Source organism: Vipera ursinii (genome assembly GCF_947247035.1).
Source record: "Vipera ursinii genome assembly, chromosome: 5".
Taxonomy (NCBI): Eukaryota; Metazoa; Chordata; class Lepidosauria; order Squamata; family Viperidae; genus Vipera; species Vipera ursinii.
The window spans coordinates 82,743,319-82,760,542 of NC_139518.1; the positions used below are offsets into that span (position 1 = coordinate 82,743,319).

The 17,224-nt window shown below is 42.2% G+C and overlaps 1 protein-coding gene across 1 annotated transcript in view; it reads right to left on the reverse strand.

Moving 5' to 3' along the window:
* ADAMTS14 (ADAM metallopeptidase with thrombospondin type 1 motif 14) overlaps nucleotides 1–17,224 on the reverse strand; it is a gene marked incomplete at its 3' end in the record, with an annotated part of 81,131 nt that overhangs the window by 38,091 nt on the left and 25,816 nt on the right. Inside the window, exons 5-6 of the mRNA XM_083364902.1 lie at nucleotides 9,042–9,125; nucleotides 6,976–7,132 (exon numbers count right to left, since the gene is read on the reverse strand). Of these exons, the coding sequence (XP_083221028.1) occupies nucleotides 6,976–7,132; nucleotides 9,042–9,125 (241 nt within the window). The remainder of the gene's footprint in view (nucleotides 1–6,975; nucleotides 7,133–9,041; nucleotides 9,126–17,224) is intronic.

The following is a 17,224-nucleotide window of genomic DNA, read 5'->3' on the forward strand; positions in this document are numbered from 1 at the left end:
GTCACATCAAAATTCAGATGCTTGGCAACTGACTCATGTTTATGACGGTTGCGGTGTCCTGGGGCCCTTTTGTGACCTTCTGACAATGGGGAAGCCAGATTCCCTTAACACCTGTTTCTAACTTTTAACCAGCAGTGATTCACATAACAACTGTGGCAAGAAAGGTTGTAAAATGGGGTAAAACTCATTTAACGACTGTCTCATTTAGTAACAGAAATATGAGAGTCAATTGTGGTTGTAAGTCGAGGAGTACCTGTATGTACTGCATCATATTCAAATGCAATCAATGGGTAGTGGTGTATTTCAACTGTGATTGAGTCACTTAAAAAAAATCAAAGAATTGCAATACCATATGACATTTTCATGGAATTTTCCAAATCACATCTGATAATTGGTTGATCTACCAACAGTTACTTTTGATTGGAACTAGGAAGTAGAGCTCAGAGCTTTTTTTTAAAATAAAATAAAAACCTAGTCCCCACCAGTCTAAAGCAAAACTTAGGAATCCCTGTTCTGTAACATTGCAATATTAAAAACAATGTCTATAATTCAGAAAATTAGACACAACCTATGGTTTTGGTCATTCCCTTTACTGTAATTTTTAGATATTCCATTATTCTGACCTGAATCTTGAAACTGTTTGTAGAGGCAGAAAAATCTAGAAAACAGCATACGTGGAAAATGCTGGCAGAACTATTACTAGAAGGTACACAAAAATGCCGTTAAGATGCATGTGCCAAAGGACTTTGCCGAATATCTTATCTGGAGAGAAGGCTGAATTTCCTCTTTCTTTCTTACTTACCTACTTACTAATTAATTAATTAATTGGATTTATATACCGCCCCTCTCCCGAAGGACTCGGGGCGGTGTACAGGGCAATTAAAACACTATATACAACACATAATATACAAAAATTAAAATAAATTAAACCAAGTAGCCCTAAACAATAAAACACGTTCTACAATTTAAAATTTAAAATCTAAAACCCCAATCCCTCAGTCCAGGCCGGCAAGTTCGAATAGCCAAGTCTTCAGGTCGCGGCGGAAAGAGCGAAGGTCGGGAGCCATCCGGAGCTCAACCGGTAATTGATTCCAAAGGGCTGGCGCACCCACAGAGAATGCTCTCCCCCTGGGGGCCGCCAGTCGACATTCCCTGACCGACGGCACCCTGAGGAGGCCCTCTCTGTGGGAGCGCACAGGACGATGGGCAGTTAACGCCGGCAAAAGGTACTCCCGTAAATAATCCGGGCCCATGCCATTTAAATCAGCCTGCTTTTCATTTCCAAGAACGAAGCTGCATATGTGTTACACGTTTTACAGTCCTCATTTTTTCCATGATGTAATGTTAATAACCTTCACCATTCAGGCAATATTTTAAAATACGAGTGCCATTTATTTGTGTTCTGTTCCTCTCTCGAGGCAATTAGGAAAATCTCTACATAGTCAATGTACATGATCAATCTGTACTGCGAAAAGTCTGCATTTCCAGAATTCTGAACCATCAGACCCAATACACTAAGTCATGGGTGTCAAACTGCCGGGCTGCGAGGCGGACGCATCACTAGGAAACCGTGCCCACCCCATTGCTGGCAATGGGAAAAAAGTTCCGATACGTGACGTCGCGAGTTTGACATGTCTGCACTAAGTAATAGCAAGCAGTGGAAGGCTGGCTGGAGTTTAACAAAATTAATTGAAAGGAGATGGTAAAGAAATATATCTTTCCTCTCCATATATTTTATTCTATGTATACTGTATCATATATTATCATACACTATCCCAAGCATTACATTCCACATAACAGAGGTCTCCATCTTTTTGCAAATGGAGTTGAAAGTCAGATAACATTATCGAATGAATCCAAATATTGCAAAGTTGCTGCATTTTTTGACAATATCTACAAATAGCTCTGACTCCTTTGCTCTTTGAAATTCGTCACAAAGAGAGCTTATTGCACAGACATCCCATAGAAGAAGAGTACAGTGAAAAGGAATTACTCTTATTAGAACAAATATGATTGTGCTGAAATGTATTAATAAGCTAAGTGGTTGGGTGGAACTGTACCAGGTAAAGGTAAGAAAATGATGAGAAAATATAACATGTTTCCAAAAATAATCCCAGAATTGTCATTTATTTACTGGGAGGATAATTCATATCTAATGAAAACAGCAGAAAATATGACCAGAATTCAATGGAATCTTCCTTAGATGTGACCAATGGTTGGTGTTCACCATCTTGAGAAATTAACTGAGATGCGAGATGATGTGTCGCATTTCCCAGAAAACCAAACTCTTATCTTTATTCCCCCACCCAAATCGCCAAGCTGAACTCACAAACTAAAATACATTTGATGTGGGTCCAGAAATGTGATCTGATGAGCAAAATCCCTTCTGTTCAGTCTTCTAGCTGGGATAGTCCATCCTAATAGAAGAGAACATTTGAAGCTCAGAGTTGAACTGTGGGGAATCCTTGGTACTCTCTGAGCTTGGTTGTTTTCTTGCGGACATTTCATGACCCAACTAGGTAACATCATCGGTGCTGGAAGGGGCTGGACTTTGCACTATGTTCATATACAAGGGACTTGCCCTCTCAGTGCTGGTGGGAGCATTGTTTTTCTTTTGGGCAGTTCCTTCATTCGGCTGTTATTTACTGTTTGAACAGAGAGCAAACCCCACTCATCACCCTAACCCTAACCTTTAATAATAATAATAAACCTTTATTGTCAAAGTACAACATGTGTACATTGAGATTAGCTGAGCCTCCCCCCGTGCTCTCTCCCCCCAACACACAGTGACAACAAACCCTCCATCCCACCACACTATGTGGACCAACTACACCACACACCGGCCTCCCAAGTCAATTCTGCATAAGATTATGTCCCATTTAAAAGCCTAACAGCCCACGGATAAAAGCTATTTTTCAGCCTGTTGGTACGGCTGGCTATATTCCTATATCTCCTAACGGATGGTAGGAGAGTAAAGAGATACCGTCCAGGGTGTGAGTCATCCCTGAGAATTTTCCTCACTCTTCCAAGGCAACGAGCCCTGGCGATGTCATCCAGTGGTGTCAGGGGACAGCCCACAATGTCTTGTGCTGTGCTCACTACCCTCTGTAATACTTTCCTATCCGTAGCTGTCAGACCACCATACCAAACCACAATACCATACGAGCGGACGCTCTCTATAGTAGACCGGTAAAAGAGGGTCATTAGCTGTTGTTCTACCCTGTTCTTCCGCAAGACCCTAAGAAAGTGAAGCCTCTTAACCTTTTTACAGGTCCACCATATGTGAAAATATGTTGCATCTTCATCGCCACACCTCCAGCATTTAGGCTGATAATTCGGATACATACTTGCAAGTTTTTTAGGATCTAGATGCCATCTATAAAACATTTTATAAAAGTTCTCTCTTAAATTTTGAGCTTGTGTAAATTTTACGTTCCTCACCCAAATCTTTTCCCACGTGTCCATTGTAATAACTTCTTAAATGTTTTGGGCCCATTTTATCATACAATCTTTAACAAGTTCTGTTTCTGAGTCAATTTCTATCAATGCAAGATATATCCGTTTAATATGTGCTGGACCCTGATTTCTAATTTGCTTTATCAAATTTTCATCAGTCATTGTAAAACCATTTTTCTGATCTTCTTTCCACCTGGCCCGTAGCTGAGTATATTGAAACCAAGTTTGAACAATCTTCTCATCTCGCAAGAGGCTATATGGTTTCAAACACCTGAGTTGTGTTAAACTTTCCAGGTCAGATCTTCACAGAGGTAGACTCCCAGAAATTTAAAGGAGGAAACTCTCTCTACACAGTTCTCTCCGGTGTAAAGTGGGGCAGGTTCCTCCTTTTTTCTCCGGAAGTCTAACACCATCTCTTTCGTCTTGCCGATGTTTAGGTGCAAGTTGTTGTTACTACACCATATGGATAGTTTTTGTACCTCCGCCCTATATGCTGTCTCATCCCCACCTGTAATAAGACCCACCACAGTTGTATCATCTGCGAACTTGATTATCGCAGTGGATGGGTCAGATGATACACAATCATAAGTGTATAAAGAGTACAGGTAGGGGCTAAGCACACAGCCCTGTGGCGTGCCGGTGCAAAGCTTCAGGGGGGTGGATCATCACTATGCATTTTAGAATACCTGTTTCCAAACCAGCAACTCCAATCCTATTGGAATTGTTACTCCCAGAATTCCCAACCCATATGGCCACTGGGAAAGGCTACGGAGCTCAGCCGCCCACGTGCCCCCCAGCTCTCCACCCAGGTGCCTGCAGCAAGTTGTCCTGCAGCAAATTGCACCATGCTGAGTTGTCCTGCAATGACCTGGAGACTGAGTTGGCACAGGTGATTTGGCGATGGCGAGGTGGCTACCCCCAGTTGGCCACCCCCAGCTGACCACGGCGAGTTGTCCTTAGACCCTTTAACCACCTTATGGAAAGCACAATTTCTCCAGTGACAGTTTCTTTTAATGAAATCCACTGGGGAAATCCAAAGAGTGAAGACGTGAACATAAAATAGAAGCATCTCTTCTTTTTTAAAGGGCAACGAATTGGTAACGTGTTATGCGATGCCCATTAAAGTGCTTAATCTAAAGTGCTTTGGGAAGAAGAAAGAGAAATTTAATGTGCAAAGAATATCTTGTTTTCGGGGAACTGAAAAGACAACAACAAAACAAATGCCTGGGATTCTTTTCAAATGCCTCACCTCTTTTGCTTATGTCAAAGACATTACCCAAGCCTGAATGCACTTTTTTTTAGTTCAGGTTTCCTTTCCTCTGTCAAACAACCTTTTTCCAAATAAAACCATTAAACATACAATTGCAAATGCAGAAAAAGAAGGTAGAATCTTGTCTGTGGAGATCCAGGTCACAGTTGTCTCAAAGGGGAGGAGGAGGAGGAGGAGGAGGAGGAGGAGGAGGAGGAGGAGGAGGAGGAGGAGGAGGAGGAGGAGGAGGAGGAGGAGAAGAAGAAGAAGAAGAAGAAGAAGAAGAAGAAGAAGAAGAAGAAGAAGAAGAAGAAGAAGAAGAAGAAGAAGAAGAAGAAGAAATTTCTCTTCTCATCCAAGAAGCTTCACCAATTGTGATTGACAACTGGAAGAAGTATCTTCATCTTCCTCAAGGATAAAAAGGGAGACAAGGTAGAACTTTCTATTCCATCCCACTATCTTAGAACAATTTCAATGTAGATAACTAGAACAAAAGGGACGCAGTGGCTCAGTGGGTTAGGACGCTGAGCTTGTCGATCAGAAGGTCGGCAGTTTGGCGGGTCGAATCCCGAGTGCCGCGTAACAGAGTCCCAGCTTCTGCCCACCTAGCAGTTCGAAAGCACGTAAAAATGCAAGTAGAAAAATAGGGACCACTACGGTGGGAAGGTAACAGCGTTCCGTGCGCCTTTGGCGTCTAGTCATGCCAGCCACATGAACACAGAGACGTCCTCGGACAAGCGCTGGCTCTTCGGCTTTGAAACGGAGATGAGCACCGGCCCCTAGAGTTGGAAACGACTAGCACGCATGTGTGGGGGAACCTTTACCTTTTTAACTAGAACAAAGGTCCCCTTGGCTTAAAAAAGGAGCTTTCTTGGTCTATAGAAAAGAATCAGCTAAATAGGAATCTGAAAAGCGCAAGTGCTTCAATCCAAATAATGGCGATATAAGCACTTGGTGATACTACTACATGCATTAGGAAGTCAGTGAATGGAACTCAAGTTTGCTTGCATTGGATTTCATCCCCTGCTCTTACGCATTATTATAATCTGTTAGGAAGGCAACTTTAGCTTTTTATTTGGAATTATTGAACTCAGTCTGGCATAATCTATGATTAATCAAACCACACTGACTCCAATATCAACTTTCTATAAATCTCTTGCACACTGCGGGCAGTTGGACTAGATGTTTTTTCTATCCTCTTCAAACTTTGTAATTCTATGGTTCTATAAAACTTGTTTTTTAACTATCCGTCTGGGAAATCAGAGTAGTCCTAAAGGAGGAGGAAATGAATGTGTGTTGTTACTGGGTGGGGGGGAGTGATTTTATTATTATATTATAATCGCTGTGAGTAGGTGGCTGTCAAGGATGAAACTTTGGCAGCTAAGTCCCTCTGAGTTTCAACTTGCCTTTAGATTAAGGAGGAGAGATGTTACTTTCAAGTGGGTTAGATGGAGAAACTAAACTTATACGATTCAGCTGAAAACCATGAGAGCCTGAAGCCTTTTCAAGGACACCAGAATAGGTGTGGATTTGAAGCAGACGATTCCCATAACAAAGTGAACTTGTTTATATGGATTACATAAAATGGTGGGGGTTTGGGTGGAAAAAATACTGTTTAAGTCTATGAATTAATGTTGGAACCTCAGAATAAAGTTTTGCTTCAACATAAGCATGCAGTGTATTCAATAAACAGTAAGATTTTCGGAGACAGAATGAACCTGGAGTTTTATTTGGATTCTTGATGTTGACAGCGGTTATATAAATTATCTTAAATAAATAAATAATTGAATAAATAAATAAATAAATAAATAAATAAATAAATAAATAAATAAATAAATATACAGAAGCAACAGCACAGGATTGGTAGGTTCTTTTTTATCACAAGTGGTGCAAGTATAAACAGGTGATTTCCCCCTTTTTTTACTTAAGAATCCACAGTTGTATAAACAACTAAGAAGGCAAAATTCACTGTTGCTTTAACAAATGTAACTGTCTTTTGCAAAATTTTTAGAATTTGAATGGGAGACCGCCAAGAAGTAGCAGAGTTGTGGGTCAGACCGGAACATAAGATTTTGAAAACTCCTTAAAGAGGGCAATAGTGAGCCAGTTCCATGTTGTTGTTCAGAAAGCAACGTGAATGAATGCAAGTAGTCACAACTTTGGGTTTAAAACTTTTATGTACTCACTACTACAAAGGCCGTGGTCAATAAAAGGGCCTTTTCGGTGGTGTCCACCAAACTGCATGTATCTGATTGAGGTAAATACACTACCTTGCATACCTGCAGGACCAAAATCTTGCCTGGTGAGGAATACAGCGTGATCATGATATTCAGCATGTGCAGGATCTGAACGCTGTTGGGAATGAGCCCAGCGACACACCTGCTCCAAGCTTCGAGAAGGGTTCCCTCGCTCTATTAAAGTGATGGACTGAAAGGAGAAAGAGAAGACAAGGTGAAATCAACATCTCTGCACGGCTTGACCCTGAAGCATCTCCAGGGCTGTCTTCTCCAACCAAAGTCAAGCCACCTAATTTGTCATAGAATAGAATAGAATAGAATAGAATAGAATAGAATAGAATAGAATAGAATAGAATAGAATAGGATAGGATAGGATAGGATAGGATAGGATAGGATAGGATAGGATAGGATAGGATAGGATAGGATAGGATAGGATAGGATAGAATAGAATAGAATAGAATAGAATAGAATAGAATAGAATAGAATAGAATAGAATAGAATAGAATAGAATAGAATAGAATATGGAAGGGACTTTGGAGGTCTTCTAGTCTAGCCCCTTGCTCAAGCAGGAGGACCTATACCATCTCAGACAGTCTCTTTCTTAAAACTTCCAGTGAGGGAGTGCTCACAATTTCTGGGGGTAAGCTGTTCCACTGGTTGATTGTCCTCACTGTCAGGAAGTTTCTCCTTAATTCCAGGTTGCTTCTCTCTTTGATTAGTTTTCAGCCATTGTTTCTCCTTCTTCCCTCTGGTGTTCTGGTGAACAACCTGACCCCACCTGCTTTGTGGCAGCCCCTCAGATACTGGATGCCCCCCATCTCCACTTCCCTGTCACATCATCTACATTTAAGAATAGCTTCCAACTTAAAATGATGCCAGACCAGGTTTTGGCTTTTTGGAAACATCTGAAAATACAGCTGTAGCAGAAGGCCTGTGGTTATGCACAAAGCTTGGAGCAGGAGTATCCACAGTGGGGGGTGGGGGTGGGGTTTCAACAAAAATAAAAATGGCAGCCAGAAATGGCAATCAAATGGTGGACTGCATGTTTGTGGCCCAGCTTGATTTATTTAACCACCTCCCGGCGAACATCCCATCTAGAAGGGATGAATAAATCACAGCCTTTGGATTTTATGCTCCTAGAAATACGTTGTTTTCATTTTATATCACATTTTATATCCTATGTTTTATAACCACCAAGAATCTTGGGAATTGAAGATGGTAGTAAACCTAATAGGTAAATTAAAAAAACACTAAAGCTGGTCTATACATCAGATCAAAAAGAAGCTTTTGGCTACCATCAAGTCCTTTAGTGGCCAAGAACAGATGTTTGATCTTTCATCTACATTAAGAGTCTTTTGTTTGCTCACTCTTTTCCCAATATGCATTCTGCATTCAAGCAAGAGCGTCCTTTAAAAAATGAAACAAAACTCTGGGCAGCATTTGGAAAACTAATTCCATCTCAAGTATCCAATGATGACATGCAGCCCATTAAGGCTGTGTCCTTTGTATGAGTTCTTTGACTCTCCCCTTTTTTCTTATTTTTGGGCATCCTTTCATTTAAGAGGATGATGGTCAAATCCCATTTATTTATGGCAGCAGAAATGTTTGTATTACATCACCTTAAAAACAGCTGTTACCAGAGGAAGAAAACGGGAGAACACTGTAAACCTCTTTAAAAACCTCTACTTCTCTCTAAATCAGACATGTCAAACACAAGGCCCCGGGGCCGGATCCAGCCCGTGAAGTGGTTTCATGTGGCCCGCGAAGCCATCCTGGAAACAGTGAGGGAACAGCCCCCACTGCCTTGGCCCTGGCCAAGAGACCCTCCTCCTGCCAGAGACCCTCAGATCTGTCCCACTCCTGCCCAGGCCCCCATAGGCACCCTTGATGCGAACCATGTAGAGCTGGCCACACCCACCCAGTAAGCCATACGCACTCTAGCCATGCCCACCCAGTAGGCCACACCCACCCGGCCCCCTGAGGGCAACCGCAATGCTGATGCGGCCCTCAATGAAATTGAGTTTGACACCCCTGCTCTAAATCATAAGCAAACATTTAAATTAAATAGGTGAGCAAGGGTGACATTGTGTGTATTTTACCTGTCTGTATCCCACCATGATCATTCTAACAAGGACAATATTTATGTGGACTCCCAGGGATTCATCATGGTAAATTTCATTTACCTAAAGCAAAAGAAAACATGTAAGAAACCCACAAATTACAGTTATTTATGCAAAATCCTTTGGACGTGAAAGATCCCCTCACCTCATTTGACCACACATTAACCCTGTGGTTATTACTGTCAATATCAGTTCCAGCGCCAGGTTAAAAACCAGGAGACTGTGTGAACTCTAGTCCTTAAGCAAAGAGCCAGTTGGGTGACCTTGGTCCAGTCATTCTCTCTCAGCCCTAAGAAAGAGGCAATGGCAAACCATTTCCAAAAACATCAGCAAGAAAACTGCAAGGACCTATTCAGGCAGTCGCCAGGAATCAACATGGATTCAAAGGCATACAGATATACAAAGCTAGAGATGCACAATGCTATTCAGGAACTGGTGATGGTCTTAAATTCCAATATATTTGTCCTTCTTTCATGGAAAACTAATTCTATGGGAAGATATTAACAAGTGCTTTATGGTACTATTCAGGAGAACATTTGAACATCTGCCAGCTAAAGAACAATGTGCAAAATCACATCAACACATGAATCCAGGAGAAATTCCTGCATTTGGCTTATTAATTATGAATTATGAAGATGGCATAGCCCTGCCTTCCCCCACCAGGCTTCCTTTAGATGTGTTAAACTACAACTCCCATGATGCCAAACTATAAAGATGCTGAAAGGAAATTAGTCTGGGCAAGATTGATGGCTTTCCTGAACAGGTGTATAAAATAATCGTCTATGAACACCAAAACTGATTCCTGTAACCTTTAACTGGGTGAAACAGTGTACCATGGCACAAAATGTTTTGAACCAAGGTACTTCAAATGGACTAATTTACAGAATGCATCCAAATCTAGGACCCATGACTCCTGCGGAATTGAAATCTGGCAAATTTATAAAACATTTTATGACACAAAATTATCGTAAAACAATTTATGTCATAATACATTTCCTTTAATTGACTGTGCCTACGGTTGAACATGGGCTACTTCCAAGACAGATACATCTCTGAATGTGTCTCAACTTCTCCACTGAAGGCAGGATATTAGAAGCTCTGTCATTACTAAAGACACAGGTGAGCCTGGTACGGAAATACCTCTGAAAAGAGTGGCTTAAGAGATCACAGTTTGTCCAGTAAATCTGTAAAAGTAGCTTTGAAATACTAGCACAAGCCCCTCTATCTTAATTAATTTGCTGTTGTTGTTGTTAGTTGCGAAGTCATGTCCGACCCATCGCGACCCTATGGGCAACGTTCCTCCAGGCCTTCCTGTCCTCTGCCATCTTCTGGAGTCCATTGAAGCTCACGCCTACTGCTTCAGTGACTGCATCCAGCCACCTCATTCTCTGTCGTCCCCTTCTTCTAGTGCCCTCAATCTTTCCCAGCATTAGGCTCTTCTCCAGTGAGTCCTTCCTTCTCATTAGGTGGCCAAAGTATTTGAGTTTTAGCTTCAGGATCTGGCCTTCTAAAGAGCAGTCAGGGTTGATCTCCTCTAGGACTGACCGGTTTGATCACCTTGCAGTCCAAGAGACTCGCAGGAGTCTTCTCCAGCACCATGGTTCAAAGGCTTCAATTCTTTGGCGCTCAGCCTTTCTTATGGTCCAACTTTCACAGCCATACATTGCAACTGGGAAGACCATAGCCTTGACTATACGCACTTTTGTTGACAGGGTGATGTCTCTGCTTTTTAGTGTGCTGTCTAGATTTGCCATGGCTTTCCTCCCGAGGAGCAAGCTTCTTTTAATTTCTTGGCTACAGTCCCCATCTGCAGTGATCTTGGAGCCCAGGAAAATAAAATATGTCACTACCTCCATTTCTTCCCCATCTATTTGCCAGGAATTGAGAGGGCCGGATGCCATGATCTTGGTTTTCTTAATGTTTAGTTTCAACCCAAGTTTTGCACTCTCCTTCTTCACCCGCAACAAGAGGCTCTTTAGTTCCTCTTCACTTTCTGCCATTAATTTGCTACAATCCTGCAAAACAGTCGCAGGACAATTTATAAAATGGGAGTTGAAGTCCATGAGTCATAAAAGAGCCAAGGTTGCCTATCCCTGCACTAGCATAAAAACTGGCAAATCAAATGACCTCAGAAATCTGTCCAAAGACAGATACATCTTCGGCCACATTAGGGATCCATTCACAACCTGACTCCAGTGTCCAGGGGAATAAGTAGGTCTTCACAGCCATCAGGGTTGTAGTCATGCATATCACTAATGGAAGGTTATTCAAGAAGACTGGTGCCATGACAGAGAAGGTACCTTCTAAGATCCCATCAAGAAGCACTTTTTCATTGATTGGACCTGGAACATGCCCATTCCGCCCAAATCTGGAGCAGAGGAAGACTTCTCTGAAGAAAGGAAAACTATCTCAAAGCAAAATAAATTGCATTACCAAAAGACCTTGTGCCTTATGCATTCTGTGAGCCTGTAAACAGAACAGAATAACAGAATAGCAAAGTTGGAAGGGACCTTGGAGGTCTTCTAGTCCAGAGGTCACCAACCTTTCTCAGTTGGCGGACTGGACGGAAAGGGAGAGGGAAGAATTTTACATGCGCGCAACGTAAACAGGGTGGGCCTAGCGCCCACGTCATACTCACTAGCCCTGCCCCGTTCTTCCGTGGTGCAGCGCCCTGTTTTCACACCCTGAGGCATGGCGGCGTCCTGTTTTCATGCCCCGCAGTGCGGCAGCATCCCGTTTTTGCAATTTGTGGTGTGGCGGCGGCCTGTTTTCACATCCCGCGGGTTGGGGACCCCTGTTCTAGTCCAACCCCCTCCTCAAGAAGGAAACCCTACATCATTTCAGACAAATGGTTGTCCAATCTCTTCTTAGTTCTTCAAACCACATTAACTTATTTTGTTTTCCTGAGGGACAGAGCGCTGTTTGCTGTCATCTACAGAGGAGACTGAAACTATTTCGCATGTAATATTACACGGCAAATTTTACAGGGATATCAGGTCTGCTCATATTCTGCCCCTAAAATGTAAATTTTCAGGAAGGGCGTACAATTTCTCCGTGAAATATCTTCTGAAAGATTCCAAATCCTTTATCGCTTGTTCAGTTGCCAAATTCTATATTGCCATGATGAAAATAAAGCATAACTGCTCACAGAAAGAATCGCTTCTGATTTATTTATCATTTCACGTTTAATACTTGCCAGCTATCTCATTTTAGCTGGTTTACTTCATAGATTGTGATACTTTAGATTTATACTTGCCTAGGCAATCAGTGTACCTTTATAATAGGTACATTACATTTTTATCTGTTACTTTATCTTTGTTATGCTGGTATTTTAATCACATTTATTTAACTTTGCTTTGGTGTGTATTTTTTTTTAATTTGGCAGGTCATTGACTGAACAAACAGCCTTTTCTTCTTCTTTCACCTACAGAAACATCTAGTGACATAGCAACAGTTTACACAAAACATTCAAAGCACAACACCTCTTGTATAAATATATTTGTTTTTCAAAATGTTATTGGAGACTACTAACATTTCTTCTCTCCTATTTTCTCAGGTGCTAAGGAAACCTTTTCTCTTTACAATAAACAGATCAGCGTTTCTTAAACAAAATGTACAAATAAGGGGAGAAATACCAGGTGACATATCACCAAAATGAACTTAGTACATCAGAATTTCCTATGGGGAGTTCATTAGCCATGAACTTCCTGCAAGATTTTTACAAATGAAATGGCCAAAATGTGAATGGAACTTATCCAGCAAAAGGGAAAAAGTTCATAACTCAACACATCTGCATCTCAGACTTTTCTGCCAGAAACCTTGCTAGACCATGAGTTCTTCATATTGTCTTAAACAGTAACAAACAGGATGTTTCTTAGTCACGTTATGGGGAAAACTACATGGGTTATGTCTATGAGAAACCTTTGTAGCATCATCTAACCCACCATGGCTGATCTTGAAAATCTCAGCAGGGTGGACCTGGTTAAAGCCTGCAGTCTGGAAAAAGGCAATGGTAAACCACTTCCATTTTGCTGCCAAATCAAATACATAGCTGTGTCCATGATGTCATCAGGAATCACATTCAATCTGAAGGAGACGTTATCCTTGTGTCAGGACCCACTTCAAGCCCACATCTTAAGAAAGCAGAACTCTTGGAAACAATTTATTCCAAGCAGGAACTTTTATTAAGAGTAGGTGATAGCAGGCATAATAGACAGGATCTGAGATTTTCCCATGCAACGCAGTAGATTATAGTGTCCCCACCCCATAGATCAACCACCCGATGTGGGATAGCCAATCCCCAAGTGTTAAGTCTGTTGTGGGAACCGGGGAGATAACATCGGCCTGTCTCCAGCTCACACAGCGAGGGTCAGCGGCTTCTTCACACCTTTCTCTGAGAGCGTAGACATAAACCAGGCACTGAGATTACATTCCTTATTTCCTCCTTTGTTCTTAACTTACAGTTTAAAAGATAGAATTCAGAGAGAGAGATAATGCAGGAAACAGGATACGGACCCAATAAACAAAATAAAGGATGACATTGTAGTGAAAGGAGGAAGTGAAAGCAATAGCCCTGCAGGCACATCCCCCCTACCCCTTGGAAGTATGGCAAAACCCAGGAAAAGATGGAATGAAATAGAAATGAAATGAAATGAAATAGGAATGGGTTTTGACACCTTGTCTATTTCTAGCTCAGTCACTTGTTAGGTCCTACATGCACCAAAATAATATCTGAAGCTGGAGAAAGGATAAGAAAAAATTCTTTTCCTTCCAACCATTCTTTATTTTAATCTTTCATCCAAGAGCCCTCACTTCAGTACTTGAAAAGGGGCAGAACAGAGATAACACCAATTTTCCTAAAGCAATGTCATAAGCAAATTACCTTCGCTCTGAGAAAATAGACGCTGGTGTTTGCTTTCCTGAATAAGATTTGGTAATAGGCAATGAGAATTTCACGAATACAGAGGCTGGTGTGACAACTTGCGCAACATATACATATTTTTTCTTGGTGCACAAATATGCCATCCTTTAGCTCAGTGCACAAATTTCTCTTCCCTCTGTGTGCAGAACGTAACTAATAGAATCAGACATGAATTTGATTTTACAAGCAAAGGCAAGTCCAGTAACCCTCAAATAAGCATACTAACTTAAATATCCTACATTTTCAGGGTGCAGTATAAAGAATTAACATGGGACCTTACCATAAAATTGTTCCAGAAACATTAGGATAGAGATGGGCAGGAGATAGGTTTAATAAATAAATAAATAAACAAATAAAATTAATTTCTTACACTACTGCTGTCAAAATCAAGGTTTTCCAAGATATTCCAAAGTTGCAAAGGAGTTACCAAGAACTCTAATTTCTATTCCTTGTCTTCACTTAACTAAAGCATGAAGATGCAACAACCATTTTTAGTGAATTGCAAATGTAATTTCTGGAAATCCAAAAATGCAAAAACAGTCCATATTTCCTGAACTAGGAAATCTATATGGAAAAACAAGCAGAATGCCTAATTGCCATTTCTGTATCAACTGCAGAAGATAGGCCCAGAAGATAGAAAAGCCCAGAAGATAGGCTCCAGATCTAAATGGATCTCAACGGACTTGAACACTGGGACCTGTCTAACAGAGGGACCTTGGAGTCCTAGTGGACGATCACTTAATCATGAGCCAGCATTGTGCAGCAGCAGCCAAAAAAGCTAATACAATCCTGGGTTGTATAAAGAGAGGCATGGAATCAAGATCATGTGAAGTATTAGTACCACTTTATAAAACCCTAGTAAGACCACCCTGGGAATACTGCAGCCAATTTTGGTCACCATATCACAAAAAAGTTGTTGAAAGTTTGGAAAAAAATCAGAGAAGAGAAACTAAGATGATCAAAAGGCCTGGAGACCAAAACATACAAAGAACGGCTGCAGGACTTGGGTTTGACTAGTCTAAAGAAAAGAAGAAATAGGGGTGACATGATAGCAGTATTCCAGTATTTGAGGGGCTGCCACAAAGAAGAGGGGGTCACTTTATTCACCAAAGCACCAGAGGGCAGGACAAGAAACCATGGTTGGAAACTGATCAAAGAGAGAAGCAACTTGGAATTAAGGAGAAACTTCCTGACAGTGAGGACAATTAACCAGTGGAACAGCTTGCCTCCAGAAATCGTGGGCGCCCCATCACTGGAAGTTTTTAAGAAGAAGCTAGACGGTCACTTGTCTGAGATGGTATAGGTTCTCCTGCTCATACAGGGGTTTGGATTAGATGAGCTCCAAGATCCCTTCCAACTCTGTTATTTTATCTTCTATATTCTGTGCACTGGAATGTCAAGTAGCTGTGCAATTCCAAATAAGAAGCTAGTAGTATCTAAAGGTAAAGGTAAAGGTTCCCCCGCACACGCGTGCTAGTCATTTCCGACTCTAGGGGCCGGTGCTCATCTCCGTTTCAAAAGCCGAAGAGCCAGCGCTTGTCCGAGGACGTCTCCGTAGTCATGTGGCCGGCATGACTAGACGCCAAAGGCGCATGGAACGCTGTTACCTTCCCACCATAGTGGTCCCTATTTTTCTACTTGCATTTTTACATGCTTTCGAACTGCTAGGTTGGCAGAAGCTGGGACGAGTAACAGCCGCTCACTCTGCTACGCGGCACTTGGGATTCAACCCGCCAAACTGCCGATATCTTCTGATCGACAAGCTCAGCGTTCTACAATGGTGGGATCCAAATATGGGAACAACTGGTTCTCTGTGTGGATGCCGCTTCCAGAAGTCCATTCTGGGCCCAGGCAACAAAAAATTAGCTACCGGTTCTGCCAAAGTGGTGCGAACCGGCTGAATCCCACCATTGCAATAATCACTTCTTTAGAAGCAGAGTATAAATCTAAATCAAAAGATCTACTAACCACACCTGAAGCCCTTTTAAATAGAACAACATTGACACTGACATCCCCTAAACTCCACTGAAGTTTGGTAACGAACTCCACCTAGCCTGGTAACAAAACACTCGGAAACCCACCCACAAGCTCAGAGAACGAATCTCCACTTTCATAAATCTAAATCTTCACTCCCTTCTTTCAAGAAGTAAACCATAGAAAGCTGTCTATTTCACACAACATGGTTGTGATGTGCTTTGTTTTACTATAGCTTGATATATTTTCTGAACTCTATTTTATGACTTTGTAAGCTATAATTTATGATTTTGGCAAATCCAATCAATGGTGGCATATTTTTTTAAAAAGGCTTACTGTAAATATCCCAGGGTTTATAACAATTTATGAACTCAGCAAACAAAGATCAGCTGCTGAGCAGTAGCAGCATTGCTAAATGAACCCCTTTCCTCCTGTTTCCATACTGTGGAGCAGATTAACTGGTTGCTTGTGGTTGCATCTGCTTTGAATTCAGCCGGAGTTTAAAGAAAAAGTTAAAAAAAATAATCTTTGGCTATTGGCCCTCTCCAGGAAACACTTATGCCGGCGATGGCGAACCTATGGCACACGTGCCAGAGGCGGCACTCAGAGCCCTCTCTGTGGGCATGCCTGCCGCTGCCACCAACAGCTTGCACAGGCCCATTAGGCTACCGCCAGTGCCCGGAGCAGCAGCCCCACCCACCACAAAGGAGGCGAAGCAACCGGCTACCAAGCTCGAGTAGATGTGCGCTCAGCCACCCCTGCCTTGCCTTGCCTTGCCTTGCCCTACAGCAGACATGTCAAACACAAGGCCTGGGGGCCGGATCCGGCCCGCGAAGTGGTTTCATGTGGCCCACGAAGCCATCCTGGAAACAGTGAGGGAACGGCCCCCACTGCCTTGGCCCTGGCCCAGAGACCCTCCTTCTGCCAGAGACCCCCAGATCTGTCCCACTCCTGCCCAGGCCCCCATAGGCACCCTTGATGCGAATGAGGTAGAGCTGGTCATGCCCACCCCGTAGGCCATACGCACTCTAGCCATGCCCACCCAGTAGGCCACGCCCACCCTGGCCATACCCACCCGGCCCCCTGAGGGCAACCGCAATGCTGATGCGGCCCTCAATGAAATTGAGTTTGACACCCCTGGTTTAGAACTTCAGATCTGTATTAGAGGAAGTCAATAGATCCTAGAAAGGGTACAGAGAAGAGCAACAAAGATGATAGAGTATGAAGGCTAAATCGTATGATGAACAGTTGAGGAAAATACATATGT